General features: G+C 38.3%; 1 protein-coding gene across 6 annotated transcripts in view; it reads right to left on the bottom strand.

Annotated features, from left to right (window-relative positions):
• Nucleotides 1–21625, bottom strand: part of TMEM117 (transmembrane protein 117) — a 585676-nt gene that overhangs the window by 513233 nt on the left and 50818 nt on the right. For 4 of the 6 annotated variants that reach the window (XM_077170633.1, XM_077170635.1, XM_077170634.1 and 1 more), the window contains one exon: nt 7616–7920. In XM_077170633.1, the coding sequence (XP_077026748.1) occupies nt 7616–7892 (277 nt within the window). In that variant the 5' untranslated portion in view covers nt 7893–7920. Of the gene's footprint in view, nt 1–7615; nt 7921–17406; nt 17504–21625 lie in introns of those variants that run through there. The other 2 variants (XM_077170636.1, XM_077170637.1) reach the window with 2 other exon arrangements.

Below are 21625 nucleotides of genomic sequence, written 5' to 3'. Positions count from 1 at the left end.
AAACATCAATAACTTTCCCCATTACCTTTCCTCACCTATACTGTATCCATAACTTCCCTTTTTTTCTTTCTTATGCCAGTAGGCCCACTAACCTTTGGAATAAGACTTCTCTCTAAATTTAATTCTATGGTCACTTCTAACTCTATAAAAAGGAATTGTGTGTTGACAATTCAACTGCCTAGAAAAAGAAAGATATGGCATTCAGTATAAATTGGTTGAGAATGAATGTGGTGACATGGCATTTAAATAATATCTTTCATGAGTATCAAATACCATAAGAGGACACATCTTAAAACTATAGATACCCTAAACATTTGACAATTGTTTATACTAACAAACCATACCAGAAAAAAAAAATTATAGATATTCTGAGTAGCATTTGCCTACATATAAAGCATTTGTTTAAATAATTGTCCCAAATGAGGTCATTATTAACTTTATAATAAAATACTTACAATATGCCTTTACTGGCAATCACCTGAGTACTAATAAATAAACATTTTTAATATACTATTTACCAGGATAAATTTGAGGTAAAACTTTAGCGATTCAGACCTCAAATTAACACAAAAGAGGTCAGATTGTACCCATATCCTTGCAATAAAATAACATTTTTCCTTCTTAAATATTAGATGAAATCATTTCATTTTTATATATTCCTGTATCACCATGACTATCTTGCCCACACCTTCCAGAATGTCTGAATCTTTTCTATTTTGAAAATACAAGGAAGAAATTTTCAAAGTAGGCTTAAAGCTAAGATAATTTACAAAATAAACAGGCATTTGGCTTTACCAAATCCTTTACAAGATAAACTGTAAAATGAAAGGAAAAAAACTAGAATATGCCTTCTCAAATCTCTGGTTATATTGAGAATGCTTCTTTTACTTAGAACTTCCTATTTAAAACTAAAACAAACACAGGTACAGAGAAAACAGCAAACCCCTTTATATTTTGCATGACATAAACACATTATTCTTTCCAATTATCAGTTGAACCATTCATGTTTCTATCACAGCCTTTTAAAAAAGAATCATGATCCTCATTCATTTGAAATATCTTGGGGAAACAAAAGATCCATACAAAATATTCTTGTTGTCAAGTACAGGTCCACAATTCAATCTCCTTGATTCTGAAATTCAAAAGACTCTGATCTTTATAATTGATGTATTGGCAAGACCTGACCAAACCTGAGCTCGTTTAGCAAAAAACCTAGTCCAGATCGACTTGAGACAGTCTGTAGTCTTTCTTTATCCCACCTCATGGGAGTCGCATATTTTCAACCACAGAAATAAAAATGTGTTTAATGACAGGGTATTTTCTCAGGCCCTGAAAGACAAACTACTAGAAATATGCATAAGCACTGAATTCTGAAACACATCTGTCCTTAGTGTTTGAGATAAGAAATGTTGGACCTGAAATTAAGTTTAGTAAACACACACTGCTCTGTTCTGAGCACTAATCAAGGTGCCATCGCGTTTGTTCTCATTACCTGAACCTATCATTTAATGAACTCATTATCTCCTTCTTTGAATGGATTCTCTTGATGACTTTCTTTTTCTCAACAAGATAATTACTTCCCCAGTCACCCAGCCCAATCTTCCTACTAATCTTTCATTTCATCCTTATTCTCACCTCACTGCACACTATCAATTGCTAAAGCCGGTTTGGCCTTTCTTCACAAGGTCTCACATATCCACATCCTGCTCTCCTCCCCCAGGTCCCACCCCTACTGCAGACCCAGACCTGAATCCCTACAAGAGGTTCCTAAAACGCCTCCCTAACTCCTTTCTATTCTCCCAGGCTGTCTCCAATTTATTCTATATTCTGCTTCAAGGTTAATCTTGTCATTATCTCACACCTTGCTTAAATACCTTTCTTAACTGAAATACCACAATAGAAGAGATGAAGTCCAAGGTTATATAATCAAGGGGTTAGGGTTCAGGGGTTGATTATGATTACTGGATCATTATATAGCTATTCCTTCTTACTTTCTGTTATTTAAGAGTAACCAGAGGGAAATCCCTGAAATCCCTGAACTATAGTCCAGCTGCCATGATCTCTGGTAATGACTACATAGCCTTTATCTTCTGCCCTTGTGATTGCAGAAACCTTGTGACTGACCCTCACAACCCTTTTATCCAGTTTTTCAACTTTAGGGTCTTATTATCTCTAAAGACAACCCCTAATATTTATTAATAAAGGGGCTTGAGTCAGCCCAGAATTAACCCACCCCGATTTCCAAAGCTATCTTGACAAACAAAGTGGGATGTAACCAAAATGGGTCCACCTGACAATGTGCAGTAGCTTAAACTTTAACCTATAACTGACCTGTATCTCCTTATAATACTAAAAATCACACTCATCACCATATTGTCTGTCATTTTCTTACATACATTCTGTGACAAGCAGATAATCAATCTGAGCATGCCCAATAATTAGATCACGTCTAATTATGTCATCTAGAACCACTGTTGCTCACTATCCTAAAACCTGCCCATCTTTTGATATTATTAAACCATCAGAATCACTACAGTTCAGGGAGACAGATTTTTAGGCCAATAGATCATCTGATCTCCTGCTTCGCACCTAGCAATACACTCTTTCTTTGAAACCCTGGTGTCTCAGGAATTTGTCAGAGAACCCACTGCTTTTGATCAGTATCAGTTACAAGACTGGAACGCTAAAGCATAAGAATTTGGATCCAACCTATCCACTGCATCTACTCCTCTTTCATAACAAAAACCTTTCACTCCAGTCAAGATGAGAACGACCTCATCAATATACGGCCCATTCAAAAAACCTGAGTTGCCTTCGTCTCCTTTGATCACACCATCTTCCTCACAGCCTGAGATTAGTAATGAACTCTTTGCATCATATCTGACGACTTTAATCCCTCCCATTCTTCAAGATCCAGTTTAGATCCCATGTCAGCAGAAAAGCTTACTTTCACCTTTATACCCCACCATGATCATCCTTCCTGAATTCCCACAGTACTCACAGTCTTTAATATTTTTTGATACTTGATATGTACTCCCTTGTCTTTCCAGAGTTTTTAAATTTTCAGGCATATGTATCTTGTCTCTTTAACCAGATTTTAAATTTGAGAACAGAGACCATGTCTCATATTTTATGATGAACAAATGAATTTTAATTTAAATTTAAATACAATTTGAGAATTTAAATTTTAAATTTGAGAAGAGAGACCACGTCTCATATTTTATGATGAACAAATGAATACCCTTCTGTGGCTTAAAATAAGAAGGCAATATTGGCAAAGAGAACATACAATAGACAAAGGAATATTAACTTATTCATTCATTCAAATTTATTCAATATTTTAATTCCAAGCATTATTTCAGACGTGAAGAATCAAATGTACACAACACCAACATCATCCCTGCCTTCATGGAGTTTACGGTATAGCTGGGGAACTGGACATTAATGAAACAACTATACAAATAACCATGTACACAAATATACATGTTTTTGGAAAAAGAACTCAGAAGGCATTACTTGGACCCAGTAATTCTATGCCCTTCATAGAATTGATTTCATGGAATAAAACATCAAGAACCACTTTTATGCTTAAAAGGTGTACTCTAAGCTTTTATGAAAGTGTTTTTTTTAGACTTAAGAATGTGAAACCCATTTCTTCATTTGCTACTTCATTATTCAGTGTCTTCTATACAAAGTATAAGAAAAAAGTTCTTTACCAGAATTTAGGGCAAAGAAAATTCTAGAATTTAGTACAAAGACAAAAACGCCCTGTGGAACTTGTAATTTTTGTGATTTCTGATCACTGAGCTACATAATGTAACACATTCCCCCTTTTGTCCAGGCTCCAAGGAAGCTCAACATCAAACAAGGTGATGAAACTCATGAAATCAAAACATATTTGATTCTCCCTCTTTTCTACAGTTAATATTTTCTAGTCCTATTCTATTAAGCATATATGTTGTTGTCAATAGTTCCAATTTCTTTTAGGAATAAAGATGATCTATTGAATAAACTCCAGAAATTAAATTATGTTTTGTATTTAAATCTTCACTATCAGCATAGTAATTTTGAACTTCTCTATTCATGGATATATCTCTAAAGTACAATTTCTACTACCACCCCCCAAAAAAGTTTTTATGCATCATTTGAACTAGCATTTATTTTTTAAAAATAGAATCACCCAATTCTGAACATTGTGGAGTATCAAGAAATCAGGTGTGAAGTCAAACAGAAGCAAATCATAAAGAGCTTTGGATGGCAACTGAAGGAGTTTAGGCTTTATTCCATGGGAAAAAGGAGACACTTAGCCATAGCAAAATTTTTTCTAGTAACAAAACCGAGAATGAATCAGAGGAAGAGAGAATTTTTAGGAAAAATGATTAAAAGTTCTTCAACAAAGGAAGAAGCAATGGGCATGAAGGAAAATGAAGGTTAATTGAGGAAGACAAGGTTAATTAGGAAATTAAATCAGAATTCCAATCATCTTACTCACCAGGATTTCCATAAGGTTAGAAGGTTATCATTCCTTCTCTAATACCCCACATTTTTAATAAGAAAAAAGAGGAGAAAGAAGTTTCCCAATAGAAATTGTAAGCATAGAATTTTTCCTCTTGTATGTAAAACTTAAAAATAATTAGGAATCACTTTTGTATTATTTTACAGTAACGTGTACTCTGGAAGAGTGATTTTTCAGAGTTGAATTACTTATACCAATAGGAGAATGATAAATGTGAGTTTCACGTAAGAGATAAGTGTCTGCAATAGAATAAATTAACAAAACAAAGCAATTAAAAAACTAAATGACATGCTCTTATTATTAATACCATTACCTTGACTGTAAGGCTTTGAATACATCTTTAATATAGGTAGAGAATTGTTCCCTACCTATCCAAATGGATAGGTACCAAATGGATATTTTGGTCTAAATTTGTCTTAGTTTCCAACATTGAGCAAATTTCCTGATTGGGTGACAAACACATTCAGCCACTACTTGTAATGGATACCTATCATTCTGTCTGCCTCACACTTACTAATCACACTTTTGGAAACTGATTCATCCACCACCCCCACTCCCTCAACTTCCATCCATATGATTACCATGCATGACCCTGCGCTTGTGAAAACTTTGGTATATGACCCAACAAGCACCCATTTCCCAGATATCCTCTGTGTCAATAACCTGCCTCTCCACTCTGCTGTAACACCCACTCTCTGAGATCCCGTCCTAGTTGGGAATCAACACTAAAGAATAGCTGTGCTTCTGTTGCAACATGGCATCTAGTAATACCCTCCAATCCTTTCCCTTCTCTTACTCCAAACTTCAGTTTCATCCAAGTCTTCGGGCCTTTACTCACTCCTCCCAGTCCATCCTTTCCCTTACCTTCTTTCCACGTCCAGCCAGAACTGTCTGTTAATCATATTAATAACTCTTTTTACTAGCACCCTCATTTTCCATCTTTTGTTTCCAACAGAGCAAGCCTGAGCAGTCTCCACCTAGATTAATCACTCTCAAATTCTGTTTCAGGTGACTAAGCTCTCATACTCAGAGGTGATTCAGTTTCTCATAGAGAAAACTGCTTAACAGTGCAAGTTGGTTTCATGCAAATATATAATAACTGCTATGGTGAATTTCATGTGTGAACTTGAGTAGGCTGTGGTGTCCAGTTGTTTGGTCAAGAAAGCATTGACCCAATTGTTAGTATAAGGGTATGTCATGGATTTAAGTCATTAATAAGTTGATTACATCTATAATCAACAAATTAGATTGCCTTCAGTAATGAGAAAAGTTTCAACCAATCAGTTGGAAGCCTTAAAGGGAAAAACGATGATATCAGCAGTCAGGAAGAATTTCTTTCTCTATTTCAGCTATTTTACCCAGCTTCTCCTGCAGAATTCACTGAAACCTACATTGTAGTTTCCAAATTGTGGCCTGGCCTGGCCTGGCCTGCCCTTTGGAATTTGGACTTGCCAATCCACACAGTTAGTTGTGCAGGCCAATTCCTACAATAAATCCAACATATTTACACACACACACAATAAGTATATACATATGTGTGTCTGTGGCTGGCTATACATATATTTCAGACCTATAACTAGACTGAAATTCTAACAGTCTCTGTAAGTTGATGTATAAAGTGTGAACTATGAGGAGGTAACCATACTCCAAGAGAACTTCATGATTTTTCCAATTTATACAGATATAAACAGAGAAAAATGTGTGTCAATGGATAATAAGGGTGTAGGATAATAGTGGCAGAAACATAAAGTGGATTAAGCTGAATTTATTGCTCTGGGACCACTAAGCAGAGATGTTATTGTAGCTTGAGGGTTAGAAAGGGCTCTAAGAGTTTGTTTGAGTGGCTGGCTGAAGCATAGACAAAAGGGTGGCCTATATTACCTGAAGTTGAAATGTCCAAACTGCCCTGATATAATGTAGATAAGAGGATCCAAAGACTTACAGAGATTGGAATGTTAAAGTGGATTTATCGTGGAAGACCTGTTCATCTACCCCAGGAATGTCCAGAGGACACAACTTCCACCAGGACTGTGAGGGATAAATTTGCAAGAGCAGCTCCATCATCCCAGAAGAATTCTGTGGTTGCTCTTTCCTGTTGGTCAGATAATACTGTGGGAACTGCTGCCACTGAACTTAAACACAATGGGGATAATTGCACTCCGGGTTGTCCAAAATAGTGCCTGGCAGGTAATAAGTGGTAAATGAATATTTGTTGAATGAATGTCACTCATCTGCTGAACAAAATAGATTAGACCAGTGATGGGAACCATTCTCAAACCAGATCACCTTCAGTCCCTTCCCTGGGAATCTAAATTAGCCAGTCTCTGGGGAGGATGTAAACTCATCTTCAGTGTGAAAAGAGAATGAATAGAAACATCAAGACAAAGAGCACCCTGACAGAATTCAAGCCCCTGGTTTTAGGTATCCCAATGTCCAGGAAAATATTCTGTCCTTGGTCTCTGTGAAATATTCCAAAATCCTTACAGTAAGTTACCTTTTAAACTTGAACAAATTTGGCTGGTCTTAATTTCTGTTGCCTACTACTAAGAGATTCCTTACTAACACCCTATTCTGTGGGTGAATAAGCTCAAAATAAATATCCTCAAGTAAATGGTCCCAAAAAAAGTGGAAGTGAGGGTAAAAAGTTAAAGTTCCAATTTTAATGTTCTGAATGAACAATGTATGAAAAAATAGGGGCAATGGCTAACTTACATTAATGAAAATGTGGTGTGATATGAAGGCACTCTCTTTATAATTTATAAATTCTTTATTATATCATAATTAGGTACTATTTATAGAAAAAAAGGTTATTTTCATGCCTTGTCTGAAGAAAAATAGATGCTCTCAGAAGTTCATTTTAGCTTTAAAGCCATGCTTTGAAATGAAATTTGGTACTAATTTTATGTCATACTAATTGTCCTTAGACAGTAAAAAAAAAAAAGTACAAAATTTAACAAAATAGTGGAAGAAACTAATTAAGGCTGGAGGACAAACTACAATACATCCTAAATTGGAATTTAAAAAGAAAAAAAAAGCTCGATCTTGAAGAATAGAAAATAAATAATTAGCAGCTTTACATTCACAGGTTATGGTACTTACCAAACAAATGTTGATGGAACAGAAATTTGCCAGCTATTAGTCCTATGAGAATGGCAAGTAGCCATAGAAGCACCTTCAAAAGCCTCCAGCCAACTTCTCTAGGGTATTTATTCATTACAAATGAAAAACAGTTTCCAACAACAATAACATTGGCTTCTGTTTGGCTGTGAGAAACCGGGTCCTCCGCAAATATTAAGAAATTGAAGAAGATCACCAAGTAAGCCACAATCATGCGAGACCAGGGATGCTGGAAATAATAACGAAAGTCTTTGCCCATCCTTCAAAACTTCAATCCTGTAGTTTACCTGTATAAGAAAAGAACATATGATTAGACCAAAACTTAAGTAGTCTCTCTCCTTCTGCAATCTTCTCAAATTTATAACAGCTCATTTTTTTAAACATTTTTTATTGTGAAATATAACATACAAAAGAGCGAAAAATTTCAAAGCACATTTTGGTAAGTAGTTCTAGAACAAATTTTAAAGTATGATATGGATTACAGTTCCACTATTTCAGGTATTTCCTTCTAGCTGCTCTAAGACACTGGAGACTAAAAAGAAACATCAATACAATGATTCAGTCATCATACTCATTTGTTAAGTCCTATCTTCTCTGATAAAACTCCTCCTCCTTTGATCCTTGTTCCACTCATGGATATTTGGACAATTCTAACTTCTTCATGTTGAAAAGGGGTATCCACAATATGAGATAGGGGGATGGAACTGGTTGATGCTCTTGGAGAGACTGGTACCTCTGGGTTTCAGGGCTTATCTGGCCTAGGAACCATTGGGAGGTTATAGGTTTCTGAAAAATAAACTTAATGAGTGAAACTTTTATAGAGGTTCAGACAAAGCGCTGGGTATTCTTTAGGGTCTATAGGAATGTTGGGTTGGGGCTTGGTATACCATGGCAATTAGCAATACCTAGCTGAAGTTTACACAAGGGTAACCTCCAGAATAGCCGCTTAACTCTATTTGAAATCTTTTGGCCACTGATATCTTATTTTATTACATTTCTTTTACCTCTTTTGGTCAGGATGACATTGCCAATCTCATGGTGCCAGGGACAGACTCATCCCTGGGAGTCATGTCCCACCTTGCCAGGGAGACTTACATCTCCCATGTAGTGGGGAGAGCAATGATTTTACTTGCAGAGTTGGGCTTAGAGAGAGGTCACATTTGAGCAATAAAAGACGGTTTCTGGAAATAACTCTAAGGCATTATTATAGGCAGGCTTAACTTCTCCATTACAGTAAGTTTCATAAGGGTGGGCCTCAAATCAAGGGCTTGGCCTATTAACTTGGGGGCCCCTTATGTTTGAGAGAGTATCAGGGATTTCCCAAATGGGAAAGTTTAATAGTTTCATATTTTGTTCTCCAGTCCCTCAAAGGATTTTGTCAATTTTTAAAATTTTTCTTTCCATAATACCCTGAAATGTAACCGGGTGTTACATTAAAAATTGCAAGACCTCATTCCCAACTCTAGGCTGCATGTATCTAGGTTGTTTAACTGAATTGGACAGACAGATTAAGTAAGATTGTGTGCTACAGAAAATTTAGGTTTTGGAACCAACCTGACCGTAAACAAAACAAGCAGTATTCGTCATATGTGGAGGCTTGTCACATCAGGGCTTGTGACCAGGTGAGTAAGAACAGCTACTTCTAGGGTTTAATTTCAGTGAAACTATTTGGTTCTCAAGCTAAGCTACATCTCACTTTTCAGTAAATACACTGAAAATTCTGTAACAGAAAGTAACCATAAAGGCAATCATTTGAATGCAATCTGCCATTTTTTGTTTGCTTGTTTTTGTCTTCTCTCACAACATATTTAGAACTCGGAGAGAGAAGAGGTATGCTTATTCACTGGATCCTTAAAAGCCTACAGTCCTTTATAAGTTCTGTTGCTAACACCTGCATACATCTCTATCTCATTATTGCTTTAACAATCTTCTGAAACAGTTACTATCATTCCGGTCACTTCATTATATAACTTGCCCAAAGTCAGCCAGCTGGAAGCCCACATCTGAGGTCTCGCAGTCTGATCACCGGGCCCTGCAGGCAAATCGGCTCCAGGTATTTTCACTATTACTCAGCCCAGTGGTAGGGCCTCATCCCTCAAATGCCTTCTGAAGACACATTCTTCTTTAATGACAATTATATTAACTCTGTAATATATTTTTCTATGGTCCAGGAAAATACATATAAATTCAAGAATTATGAACACTGTAAGAGAAAAGTATTCAACAATAAACACTCTCATTTTACACATAGCTAAAAGTACGAGATTGAGCCGCAAGCATGAAAATACTTTAAGTTTTTTCTTCTTCAGCGCAAGATCTGAGAACAGGCTCCAAGTCCCCGTTCAATATTCTGCGCTGATGAATGTCAATTAAACCCATCCTCTAAATGAGTGAGTATTTGCCTTAACTATTTTAGAAAAACAATGTAAACATGCAAAAGGATTGGCAATAAAATTCAGCAAAATAAATAGTTAGTGTGCCTCCTTCAAAAGCCTTTAAGTAATTTCAAATCCCTTATGATCTTCGTGAACAACTCTTAACATCTGGGTTCCCAGGAGTGTTGCTCAGGTCAGTTAGGAATAGTTACTCTCACAAGATTCTTTTTTTAAAAGTGAGGCTCATCACCCACGGCAGCAGCAGAGATCTACCTGTGTGGTTTCCACACCAAAGAAAGCAGAGCCAGTTGTGAAGAACAAAAATGAACACAATGCATTTCGTGATATCCAGTGTGCAAGGATGCCAGAAGCGGTTGGTTGCCAATTCAATTTCATGCAATTATCTTTCAAAGACTACAAAGACCATCACCACAGGAGACATATACAGAATACATCTTATCTTGAAGCAGAAATAGCCCCTACATGCCATCAGAACTGGTTTAGAAGCTGCATAACAGGTTGCTTCTCTTATCATTGAGGAATTCTAGTGTAGTTGCCAACACCATACACAAACACAAACACACACAGAAATCAAGGCAGCAGGATTCTGAATGATGAATATATATGACCTTGATTTTTTTATTAATAAATCCTTTGTGAAGAGTTGGCATGTACTTATTTAATGTGTGTGTGTTTTTATTATTTTTTACCTTCAGAATCTTGTGCGCACTATGTAATGTTCATATACTCAAACTGACTTAGAACATTTTTTTAAAACTGAAGCTAGCTATTCCTTTCCAGCATTTACACTATTTTAAAAGAGAGAACTGTATCATGCTGAGCAACAATCTTGCACTAATACCTTGTGGTGATTTGGAGCTATATGTCCCCAGAAAAACATGTTCTTAAATTTCACCCATTCCTGGGGGTCTGAACCCATTATAAATAGAACCTTTTGATGAGGTTACTTCAGTTAAGGTATGGACCACCTCAGTCAAGACAGATCTTAAACCTATTACTAGAGTCCTTTACAAGCAGAATGACATTCAGAAATAGAAAGCCAAGAGAGAGCAGCCAAAACTGAACATCAGTGGAACCCAGAAGTGAAGGGAGAGATGAGGAGATGCCACCATATAGTCTTGCCATGTGACAAGTTAAGGACCAAGGATCTCCAGCAGCCAGCCCCAAAATGCCACAGTCTTCAGAAAGAAAGCATCTTGATGATGCCTTGATTTGGACTTCTATCCAAGCCTCAAACTCATGAGCTAATAAATTCCCCATTGTTTAACCCAACCCATTGTACAATATTGGCTTCAGCAGCCCAGGAAACTAAATCATACCTTATCTTATTTTTAATTCCCACAGTTATATCATGAATGGTACCATCATTGCCATGTTACAGGAAGCCCAATGCACTTATCTATTTAATTCACACGCTCAGTAAGGTAAGATCCAGCATTTGCATCTACATCCATTCCTAGCTCTTGGTCTTTCTAGTATACTGCAAAGCTGGAAATGCTCCTTCCAATAAGGTTATTTCCCATCATACTTACAACTTATTCATTATTTCCATCAACAATTTTAGTGACTTAGATATTAGCAGAATGATACAGCTACAGGACCCCCATATTTATGTTATGCTAAATACAGTTGATATTTATTCTTGACTCATAAAACCCAGAAGCTGAAGTGGTATCTCTTATGGATCCCAAATTTCAAAAACCTACCTAATAACTTCGATAAAACTTCTACTTTTATCTACTTCAGGACTCATACACAAGGTTGCTAAAAGTTGCCATGTCCAGGATTTATCTGGCCTAGGTACCGTCTGGAAATTATAAATTCCAAGAAAGCAAACTTAGTGCATGAAACTTGTATAGAGTCTCAGTTCGAGCCCTAGGTGGTCTTAAGAGTTAATAGGAATGATGTTGGTTGGTGTTTAGCAACTATGGCAATTAATACTCTCTAACCAAGGCTTGCATAAGAGTATGCTCCAGAATAGCCTTTTGACTCTATTTGATCTCTCTTGCCTACTGATGCCTTATTTTATTACATTTCATTTCCCCCTTTTGGTCCAGAAGGCCCTGTTGTATTCCACAGTGCGAGGGCCAACAAACTCATTCCTGGCAGTCACACCCCACATTGTCAGGTCAGGGAGATTTTCAAACCAGAAGGTCATTTCCCATGTAGAAGGGAGGGTAATGATTTTCCTTGCAGAGTTGGACTTAGAGAGATGCTACATCTGAGCAACAAAAGAGGTTTCCTGGAAGAAACTCTTAGGCCTCATTATAGGTAGTCTTGGCATCTCCACTAAGAAATAAGTTTCATAAAGGCAAGCCTCAAAATCCTGAAACCCAGAGGGACCAGCCTCTTCAAGATTATCAACTAATTACATCCCCCTCTCCTTTAGTGTCGACACCCCTTCTCAACATGAAAAACTCAGAATGGGCATTGCCCAAGATCCCTATAAATTGGGAGAAGTATCAAAGGAAAAGAAGGAGTTATAACAGAGAAACAGATTTAACAAATGAGTATGACTGCTGAATCACCATATTGATTTTTCTTCTAGCCTCCAATGTTCTGGAGCAGCTAAAAGGAAAAATCTGAAATAGTAAAATGGAAACCCCTAACAAACTCTGAAATCTGTTCCATAACTATTCATGAATTATACTTTGAAAATTATTGCTTTTTCTTCCTTTTCTTTGCATAAACATTATTTTACATGATTAGGATAAAAAACATGTTTTTAAAAAGTTGGTGTTCTAGTTTGCTAGCTGCTGGAATGCAACATATCAGAGATGGATTGGCTTTCAATAAAAGGGGATTTATTTAGTTGACGTATAGTTCTTCAAAGGAAGAGCAGCTAACTTTCAACTGAGGTTCTTTCTTACATGGGAAGGCACAGGGTGATCTCTGCTGGCCTTCTCTCCAGGCTTCTGGATTCCAACAACTTTCCCTGCGATGATTTCTTTCTGCATCTCCAAAGGCCTGGGCTGAGATGCAAATGCTGAGATGAGGCATGCTGAGCTGCTTTTGCTGTGCTACTTAGAGCTCTCTCATTTAAGCACCAGCCAATTAAATCAAGCATCATTCATTGCAGCAGGCACGCCTCCTAACCAATTGCAGATGTAATCAGCAACAGATGAGGTTCACATGACATTGACTCATGTCACAGCAATAGAACTAGACACCTTCACCTGGCCAAGTTGACACCTGAATCTAAGTACCACAGTTGGCATGTCCCTGAGGAAATGATATGCTATACAAAAAGACACTATAACTAGCCAAGTAAACAGGACCCAAAGTACAGTTCTATTAATGTTGATCTTAGCATCTAGTTATACCTAATTAGATTACTAAACAGATCATTTTTCTTGTGAAGCACTATTCTAGGATTTTTGGAAGGTCCTTGACTATTAATGGCTGGTATTTCACTTGTAACCCTTCTTAACTCCCATTAAGACTTAGTAGTGATGACTGTGCCTGCTGCTCTGCCAAGATGAATTCTATGAACTTTCTTTCAACATCTTGAATCCAATTTCAAGCATTATATGCACTTTGTGAAATCCACTGCTAAGTCTGAATAGATCTTAGCTGTATTAGTACCAGACAAAGTTAAAGATTATTTTTTTCAATTAGCTAGTAGTTGTGGTATAGTTATATAAGCAAAGTTATTTAAAGCTATGAGAATACTTCATGCAATCATTTCATTTAATTCCTAGGATAAAATCATTTATAAATTTGCACGTCAAAAGGACAAAGTTTTAAATTATTTGATATTATTTCCTAAATAGACAAATAATGATAATGCCCTGTATTTACATAATGTTAGTATTTTTAATGGATATGAATCATACCCTTAGAATGACTATACAAATGACCAAAGAAATCAAGAACATATGTTTTCAGAAGGCAGCATAATGTAGCAGAAAGAATATGATCCATCATAATCTACCTGGCCCTATTACTTGCTAGTTCTATGACCTTGGGCAATCCCTAACCTCTTTGAGACTCCATTTCTTTACCAGTAAATCCTAATGAAAGTACTTTCCTCACAGAACTGGTGTGAAGATTACAGAAGATTACATTTGTAAAGTTGCTGGTCACTTCTTGGTGCTTCTTAACCTGAAGACCGCTGTGAAACTGCGAGTGACTTTTAGTCATCTCCCATTAAAAATGGGCATGAAAGTAATATCAACTTTGTATTACATTTTCTGAGTGTGTTTTAAATGCTACACTCAGCATTAAAAGATTTTAATAGAATAACTTGACGAGATAAACATGAATATTCTTTATTTTACAGGTGTTCTGAGGCTCAAAAAGACTGTTACTTGTCCAAAATCATACATAGAAAGTGGTCAAGTCCAAATTTGCTAATTCCACATAATTTTCATTCATTCATTTGTCTAATATTTACTAAGGTTACAAACAAAGTTCCTATTGCCATAGACTTTATAGTCTAATTGAAGGAAATAAAAAATTTAATGCACAATATTTTAGAAAGTTATAAGTTGATGGATGAAATTAAAGTAGGGGAAAATTAATAGAGAGTGTCAGGAGCGAGGGAAGTTGAAGGGCTCACTAAAAAGTGACATTTGAACAGAGACATGAAAGAAGTTAAGGACACAAGCAGTTATCTGGGGAAGAATGATCCCTAAAGGGGGAACAAGAATTGCAAAGACCTGAGGCAGATGTGCGCTTAGTATATTTAAGGAATAGCAAGGAGGCTCCTGCAACTGAGGGTCATAGGTGCAAAGGAATATAAAAGGAGATGAAGATTCCTGAGATAGTACACAATCATATAACAGACCTTGAGGACATCCTATGTATTTGGGCTTTCTATACTTAATAATATGGGAAGCAGAGGAGTAATATAATCTGACATATCTTAGAAGGGCCACTCTCCCTGCTGGTTGAAATACTTTGTAGGAGATCAAGGAACAGAAGCAGGAAGGTTACAGAGGAAGCTCTTGCAATAATCCAGGTGAAATACAGTAACTTGGACCAGGCTGGTAGAAGGTATAGCTCAGATTCTGGATGCATTTAAAAGGGAGAGCTGATAAGATTTGCTGATGAATTGGATGTCTAAATAAAACCCAGGATGGATTTCCCATTTACCAAGATGGGGAATGTGGAGTGAATAGGGTCAGAGCAGATGTACACAACAATAATAATTAACATTTTTTTTTTTAGTGCTTTTTACATGTTAGGCTGTTTGAAAGCACTTTTTATGTATTATCTTGGTTCATCTTTACTTCAACTCTTCGGATTTTACCAGTGAAGAAATGGCGGTTCTGCCCAAGGTCGTGCAGGTAGTAACTGGCAGAAACTGGCAGATCTTACTTTTCATGAGCCCAAAGTCAATATTTTTAATTATTACTGTGCTCCCTACACTGACCAGTACAAAATACCAGAATAAAAAAGTTCCTATGGGAAAAGAAGTAGGAGTAAGTACATTGTAATGACTTGCATCTAGTAGGCAGTCAATAAATATTTGCTGATGGATGAATAAATAAGTAGATGGATGGATGCTGGGTGGATAACAGACCAGCCTTGGGTGAAGTCGGGGGAAGGATTCCACTCTGAGAGAATTTAGACTCTAAGTAATAGAACACCCAAGTCTGTAAAAAGAGAAATGACAGAAAGATGGAAAAATAAATATACATTTAGACGTACCCTGAGGTAAGAGTAGGTCTTAATATATTGTCTTAAATTGTTGATGAAAATAAAGTATGCCAAGACAGTACAAATTATTTTATGAAACGCAAGTGCTCAATACAGGCTTTAAAAAAATAGCAATAATAACAGAAGTAAACTGGGAACTTTTAGTCCAATACAAGAAACCACACAGCCTTTTAAATAAAAAGCAACCTTTTAAGTCAATCAATGAAACCACCATAAATGTTTTTGCTTAGACAGGATGGTTTTTGTGGTACCCTGTCTCATTAGAGGCTCACATCCACACATCACTTCCTAGACTTCTTCTTCACATTGTTTTAACCTTTAAGTGATTTTCTTCCCTTACTCTTGTCTTGCAATCTTTGGGATAACAAGCACTGAACCAGTGCAAGTTTTCAAACTAGAGAATCCAAAAGCAAACGGGGTCCTCTGAACAAAGACCTTATGCAACTTTTTCATTGAAACACAAAATATTTATGAGCCCTTTCATATTATAAAGTTAAAAAAATAATCACCAATGAGTTCTCTTAAACTGTTTGGTCCTCCTTTTCAGGGATATCCGTTTATGCTAACAACGACTGGATCTCTGTGATCATATTCTAAACAAAACTTACCAAAGAAAATAAGGGTTAAAGTCAAAATAATATTCTCACATGTCTGAGGTTATTTTTTAAATGATTCGCAGTTTTAAAGAATCGAATTAAATCACACTGAAAAGTCCTGTTTTCAGTACACAACCCACCCGACAGGGAGTGGGCTGAAGAGAGACGAATACCTGGATCAATATATCAAAATCCGTAATTACCTCCAAACTAAAAAAACTGAGGGAGGGAAATGTTAGATGTTTTCTACTACTTTTTATATTTAAGAAATCAGAAACACTTTCTTTCCTAAAGACAAAACAAAACCCTGACAGCTTCCTTAGGAGCCCTACTTTGGATTTCAGACAATAAATCGTTTAATTTGTGAGAAAAGACATTTCCTTACATTCAACATACTTTTACTCAGTTGTTGGTTCATGAGACTTCTATGCACAGATAATTCTAAAATAACATGTGATGTTTACTCCAATCATACACAAACACAGGGTTTATTGTTTTACAGCGGGTAGAATGAATAATGGTAGCCAAATTGTTAGCACATGAGTCAAACACACTTACGGGCCTGTGGCATTTTCAAAAACAGGAATCAAAAGATAGTTTTCGTCACACCGAAGTTGGTAAACACCCAAAGACTCTTTTTGTTTGGTTGGTTGGTTGGTGGTTTTTGGTTTTGGTTTTGGTTTAGAGAATATACACGAACTGCAACCTGTTCATTTAATTAACAAATAATTGATGAGGCTTTTTCTTAAAACCTATCCTAGGAATCACTGAAGTGAGGGAAGTTCAAGGTCTGTTCGGTGGTGTCCCTTACCCCAGGGCCGGGAGTTTGAGGAGTCCCCATCTCAAGGCATTCGCCCGGAAGCCTCCCCCGCTCTCACCCAGAGGGCTTGGTGCGTGAGTCTCCCTCCTTGACACTTCACCCTTCCTCTTTGGATGCCATCCTCAGGAAGGGAGGAGAAAAGGAGCCGAGGACGCGGGGCCGGGGGCCGGCGGCCGCCTCCTTATCGCGGGCAGGGGCGAGCCGGCAGCCGGGCTGCGGACAGCGGGACCCGGAGGCTCCGCTGCGGCTGGACTGGGTGGCGGGGGAGGCGCGCCCAGCCCGGGCCCGCGTACTCACCCGATAGGGCCGCGGGGCTCCGGGCGTCCGCACACGCGAGACCGGGTCGAGCACAGCCCTACGCCGCGCTGGCGGCCTCGCTGGGAAGCGCGGCGAGACGGACCCGCGGCGCCGCTGCGGCCGAGCTGTCACCGAGCTATAAATACCAGCTCGGCCCACGGCCGCCGCCGCCTACGCCCCGCGCCCCCGGCGACGCTGCTCACTGCACCGCGCTCCCACCGCAAAGTCCGCCCGCCGCGGGCCGGGCAGCGGGAGCAAGGGCGACGGCGCGGCGCAGGTGACAGCGATCGCTCCAGCTGTGCGGCAGTCTCCACAGCTGGAGGCATGGCTTCCCGCCGCCCCCGCCCTCCCGCTCCCTCTCCCCCCTCCCGCGCCGCGGGCCGACTCCATCCCGCGGGCCGCGGGCGCCGCGGCTGAGCCTGCCCCGGCCCCGCCCGCCTCTGCAGAGTCGTCGGCCCCTGGCGAGGAAGACTTGGGAACTAGGGGGCTGGGGGACTAACTCTGGGCTTCAGTCTAGCTTGTCCGCAGCAGTGCCTTCTTCCTGGCGGAACTGTCTGACCTCTTATAAAACCCACCATCCTTCAGGGAACCCACAAGGTTCCCAGGTGGAATGTCCTCAAAGAGCCACAAACTTTCTAATGCAGGCTTAGGTCACAGAGCATTCTTTCTGCTTCTGTCTGTTGGCGATGGGGGGAGAAGAGAGAGCCCGCGAGGAGTATGAGAAGTTTTATAGTACTTCCCAGCCGATCTGGTCTGACACACACACACAACACACACACACACACAAGCAAATATATTCACACAAGCATCTATACTTACATATTCATTAATATTCACATATAAAAACACATACAGACGCACAAATACACACACATAAGTACCCATACACTCATATGCATCCACCTCTATACACAAACGTGTGGAAGAACACAAATACATACACACATAAAATACATATAACACATGTATATACACAGTGCAGTTTTGAATCATTTTACAGGCTGAGGCTCTCAGGAGCCTATCATTCTGTAGGATTTAAATGATTCATTTGCAGAATAGGGCAGGAAGACCTTTGGACCACACTTAACCAATTCATTTTTTCCTGATATAACCACCTTTCTATCAAAAACTACATGAGGCTTTTGTTTCTCTCCACATCCAACAGCAATTGCTACTACAGTTTACCAGATGCTTACAATGTGTTAAAAGCTATTATTCAGTATGCTGTTTTTCCATGCTGAAGGAAGTGATCACTAATTTGCGTAGTCAGTGGAAAATGGGATAATTCATATATGCCCACAAGTAGTAAATTTATGAAGGGTGCATGAACCCTGACTGACAATATGATGCAAGAATGGGTTGTGTAGCAGAAGAGCTGAAAAGATGTCAGCAGTGTTTGAGATGGGATGGAGGGATCCATTCCCAAGTCCTGCAGTGCAGCTAATCCTCCTAGGGATAATTGGAAGTTCATTGGCATACTTCCCACAGCTTGCCATCCATCTTTTCTAGCCTTTAAGAATGACTGCATATATACAACCTCTTGTTGTAGCCATCGTTTGTAATCATCTTATGGAACTCTTAATTTAGTAAAAGTTCCTTTTGTGAGGCTTTCATAAGTTTTCTGAGTTATTTCCTCTGCTGCATCATCTAACACTCTGCACATTTTATCATAATACTTCTTACATTTTGTTGTGCTTTTTTGCAATTTATTTTTCTCCCTCACTCAGCTATGAACTCTTTGAGGGCAAAGACTAAATCTTACTCATCTTTGCTTCCTCAGCACCATATATTGAGTGGAATGTCCATGATTAATCATTAGATTCTATTATGATTTTATTATTAAAATTAGGATTATTTTCCAAAGAATTATTAAACTGTGTAACTATTTGTGCCAGTTTGAATCTGTTATGTACCCCAGAAAAGCCAAGTTCTTTAATTCTCATTCAATATTGCTGAGTGGAAACTTTTTGATTGTGTCTGTGGAGATGTGACCCACCCAATTGTGAGTGGTAACTTTTGATTAGATGGTTTCCATAGACATGTGTCTCCACCCATTCAAGGTGGAGTTGCTTACTGGAGTATTTTAAGAGTGAACCATTTTGGAAAAAACTTGAGAGCCCACTCAGCCAAAGACCTTTGGAGATAAAGAAGGAAAATGCCCCTAGGGGAGCTTCATGAAGCAAGGAGCTGAGAGAAAAAGCTAGCAGACTTCGCCACGTGCCCTTCCAGCTGAGAGAGAAACCCCAAACTACATCGGCCTTTCTTGAGTGAAGGTAACCTCTTGTTGGTGCCTTAATTTGGACAATTTCACAGCCCTAGATCTGTTAACTTGAAACTTAATAAATTCCATTTTTAAAAGCCGTTCTGTTTCTGGTATGTCACATTCCAGCTGCTTCCAAACTAAAACACTACTTAACACGGGTTTCATGTTATTTTCCTTGACTCTTCATTTAAAGCAAGGGCTCTTCAATTAGTTGAAATTGGGAAATATTGAAGCTTAACAAACTATATACTATAATATTGACGTCTGTGGAGCAAAGCAAATGAACAAACAATAAAACAGAAGGCACTTTCCCTATCATTGAAAGACAGACTAAAAATACACATATTTTAAAGGATAGTAGGTAAAAATCATTTATCAGCTTCTCTTCTGTCTACTTGAGAGAAAGAACTCATTGCACTACTCATTCCATTCTACAATCAGTTGAATTACAAAGGTATCTACTAGCATGAACTTTAGTTAATCAGAACTAAATGTCTGGCCTCAGTTACATGGAGTTTATCACTCTTCCTTTAGATACCTGTCTTCTTAATATACAGTCTCTCTTCCTTTAATAATAATCTTAAATTTAAGCTCAACCAATACTTGCTATTTGCTCTTACTGTGACATCTAAATTTAGAGAATATAGTTCTCCAGGACCAGCTCAAGGCAAAATGATGAAATGGGCAAGAATTGTCTTTAATATCCATGTTCCCTTTTTACCACTGACCAAAAAGCTTATACTATTTGCTTCTGCAGCCACCCAGGACCTCCAGTTCAGCTTTATCTCAGGACCAGGTAAAGGATCAGTCTCTATACTTTAATATGTCACAGTAATATGTAGTGATAAAAGCTCAACTTACTGAGAGCTTATTGCATTACCAGGCCTGTTTTAGTTTGCTAGCTGCCAGAATGCAATTTACCAGAAACAGAATGGCTTTTAAAAAGGGGAATTTAATAAGTTGCTAGTTTACAGTTCTAAGGCCAAGAAAATGTCCCAATTAAAACAAATCTATAGAAATGTCCAATTAAAGGCTCCATCCAGGGAAAGATACCTTGGTTCAAGAAGATCGATGAAGTTCAGGGTTTCTCTCTCAAGTGAGAAGGCCCATGGTGAACACAGTCAGAGCTTCTCTCTCAGCTGGAAGGGTAAATAGTGAACACAGCGTCATCTGCTAGCCTTCTCTCCTGGCTTCCTGTTTCATGAAACTCCCTGGGAGGTGTTTTCCTTCTTCATCTCCAAAGGTCACTGGCTTGTGGGCTCTCTGCTTCATGGTGCTGCAGCATTCTCTGCTCTCTCCGAATCTCTCATTCTCCAAAATGTTTCCTCTTTTATAGGATTCCAGAAACTTCTCAAGACCCAAATAAATGGGTGGCGACATGTCTCCCCTAATCCAGTTTAACAACCACTCTTGATTAGGTTACATCTCTAGGGAGATGATCTAATTACATACAGTATTGAATAGGGATTATTCTGCCACTATGAAATGGGATTTTGATCTAAACATGGCTTTTCTAGGGTACATACATCCTTTCAAACCAGCACAAGGCCATTTACATATATTAAGACATTTAATCTTCACAACAGGTCTGTGAGTTATTGCTATGAATATCACCTCCAGATTTACATTTGAAGAAAGAGGCACAGAGAGACTAACTCATGGATGATCTCAGAACTAGTCAGAATGGTAATGTGGCTCACAAGCCCTCATTTTAACCTCTCCTCTCACACATTTTCCTGTGTACCGGGAAAGACCTGTGAGATTTACAGTTAGGAGACCTAGAGTAGGGAATATTTTTATAAATTCTGGTTCCACCACTTAATAGCCACAACCTGATGGGCATTAATACTATAAAATTACAGTAGGAATCCCTAGATCTGCCCTTCATCACCATTGAAGTGATGATGTTTGATTTGGATATGGATGTTTGATTTGGATATGTTTGATTTGATTTGG

The sequence above is a fragment of the Tamandua tetradactyla genome, chromosome 7 (assembly GCF_023851605.1).
Source record: "Tamandua tetradactyla isolate mTamTet1 chromosome 7, mTamTet1.pri, whole genome shotgun sequence".
Taxonomy (NCBI): domain Eukaryota; kingdom Metazoa; phylum Chordata; class Mammalia; order Pilosa; family Myrmecophagidae; genus Tamandua; species Tamandua tetradactyla.
Note: the sequence above shows the minus strand (reverse complement) of the source record. Positions and strands in the feature narration are given on the sequence as shown.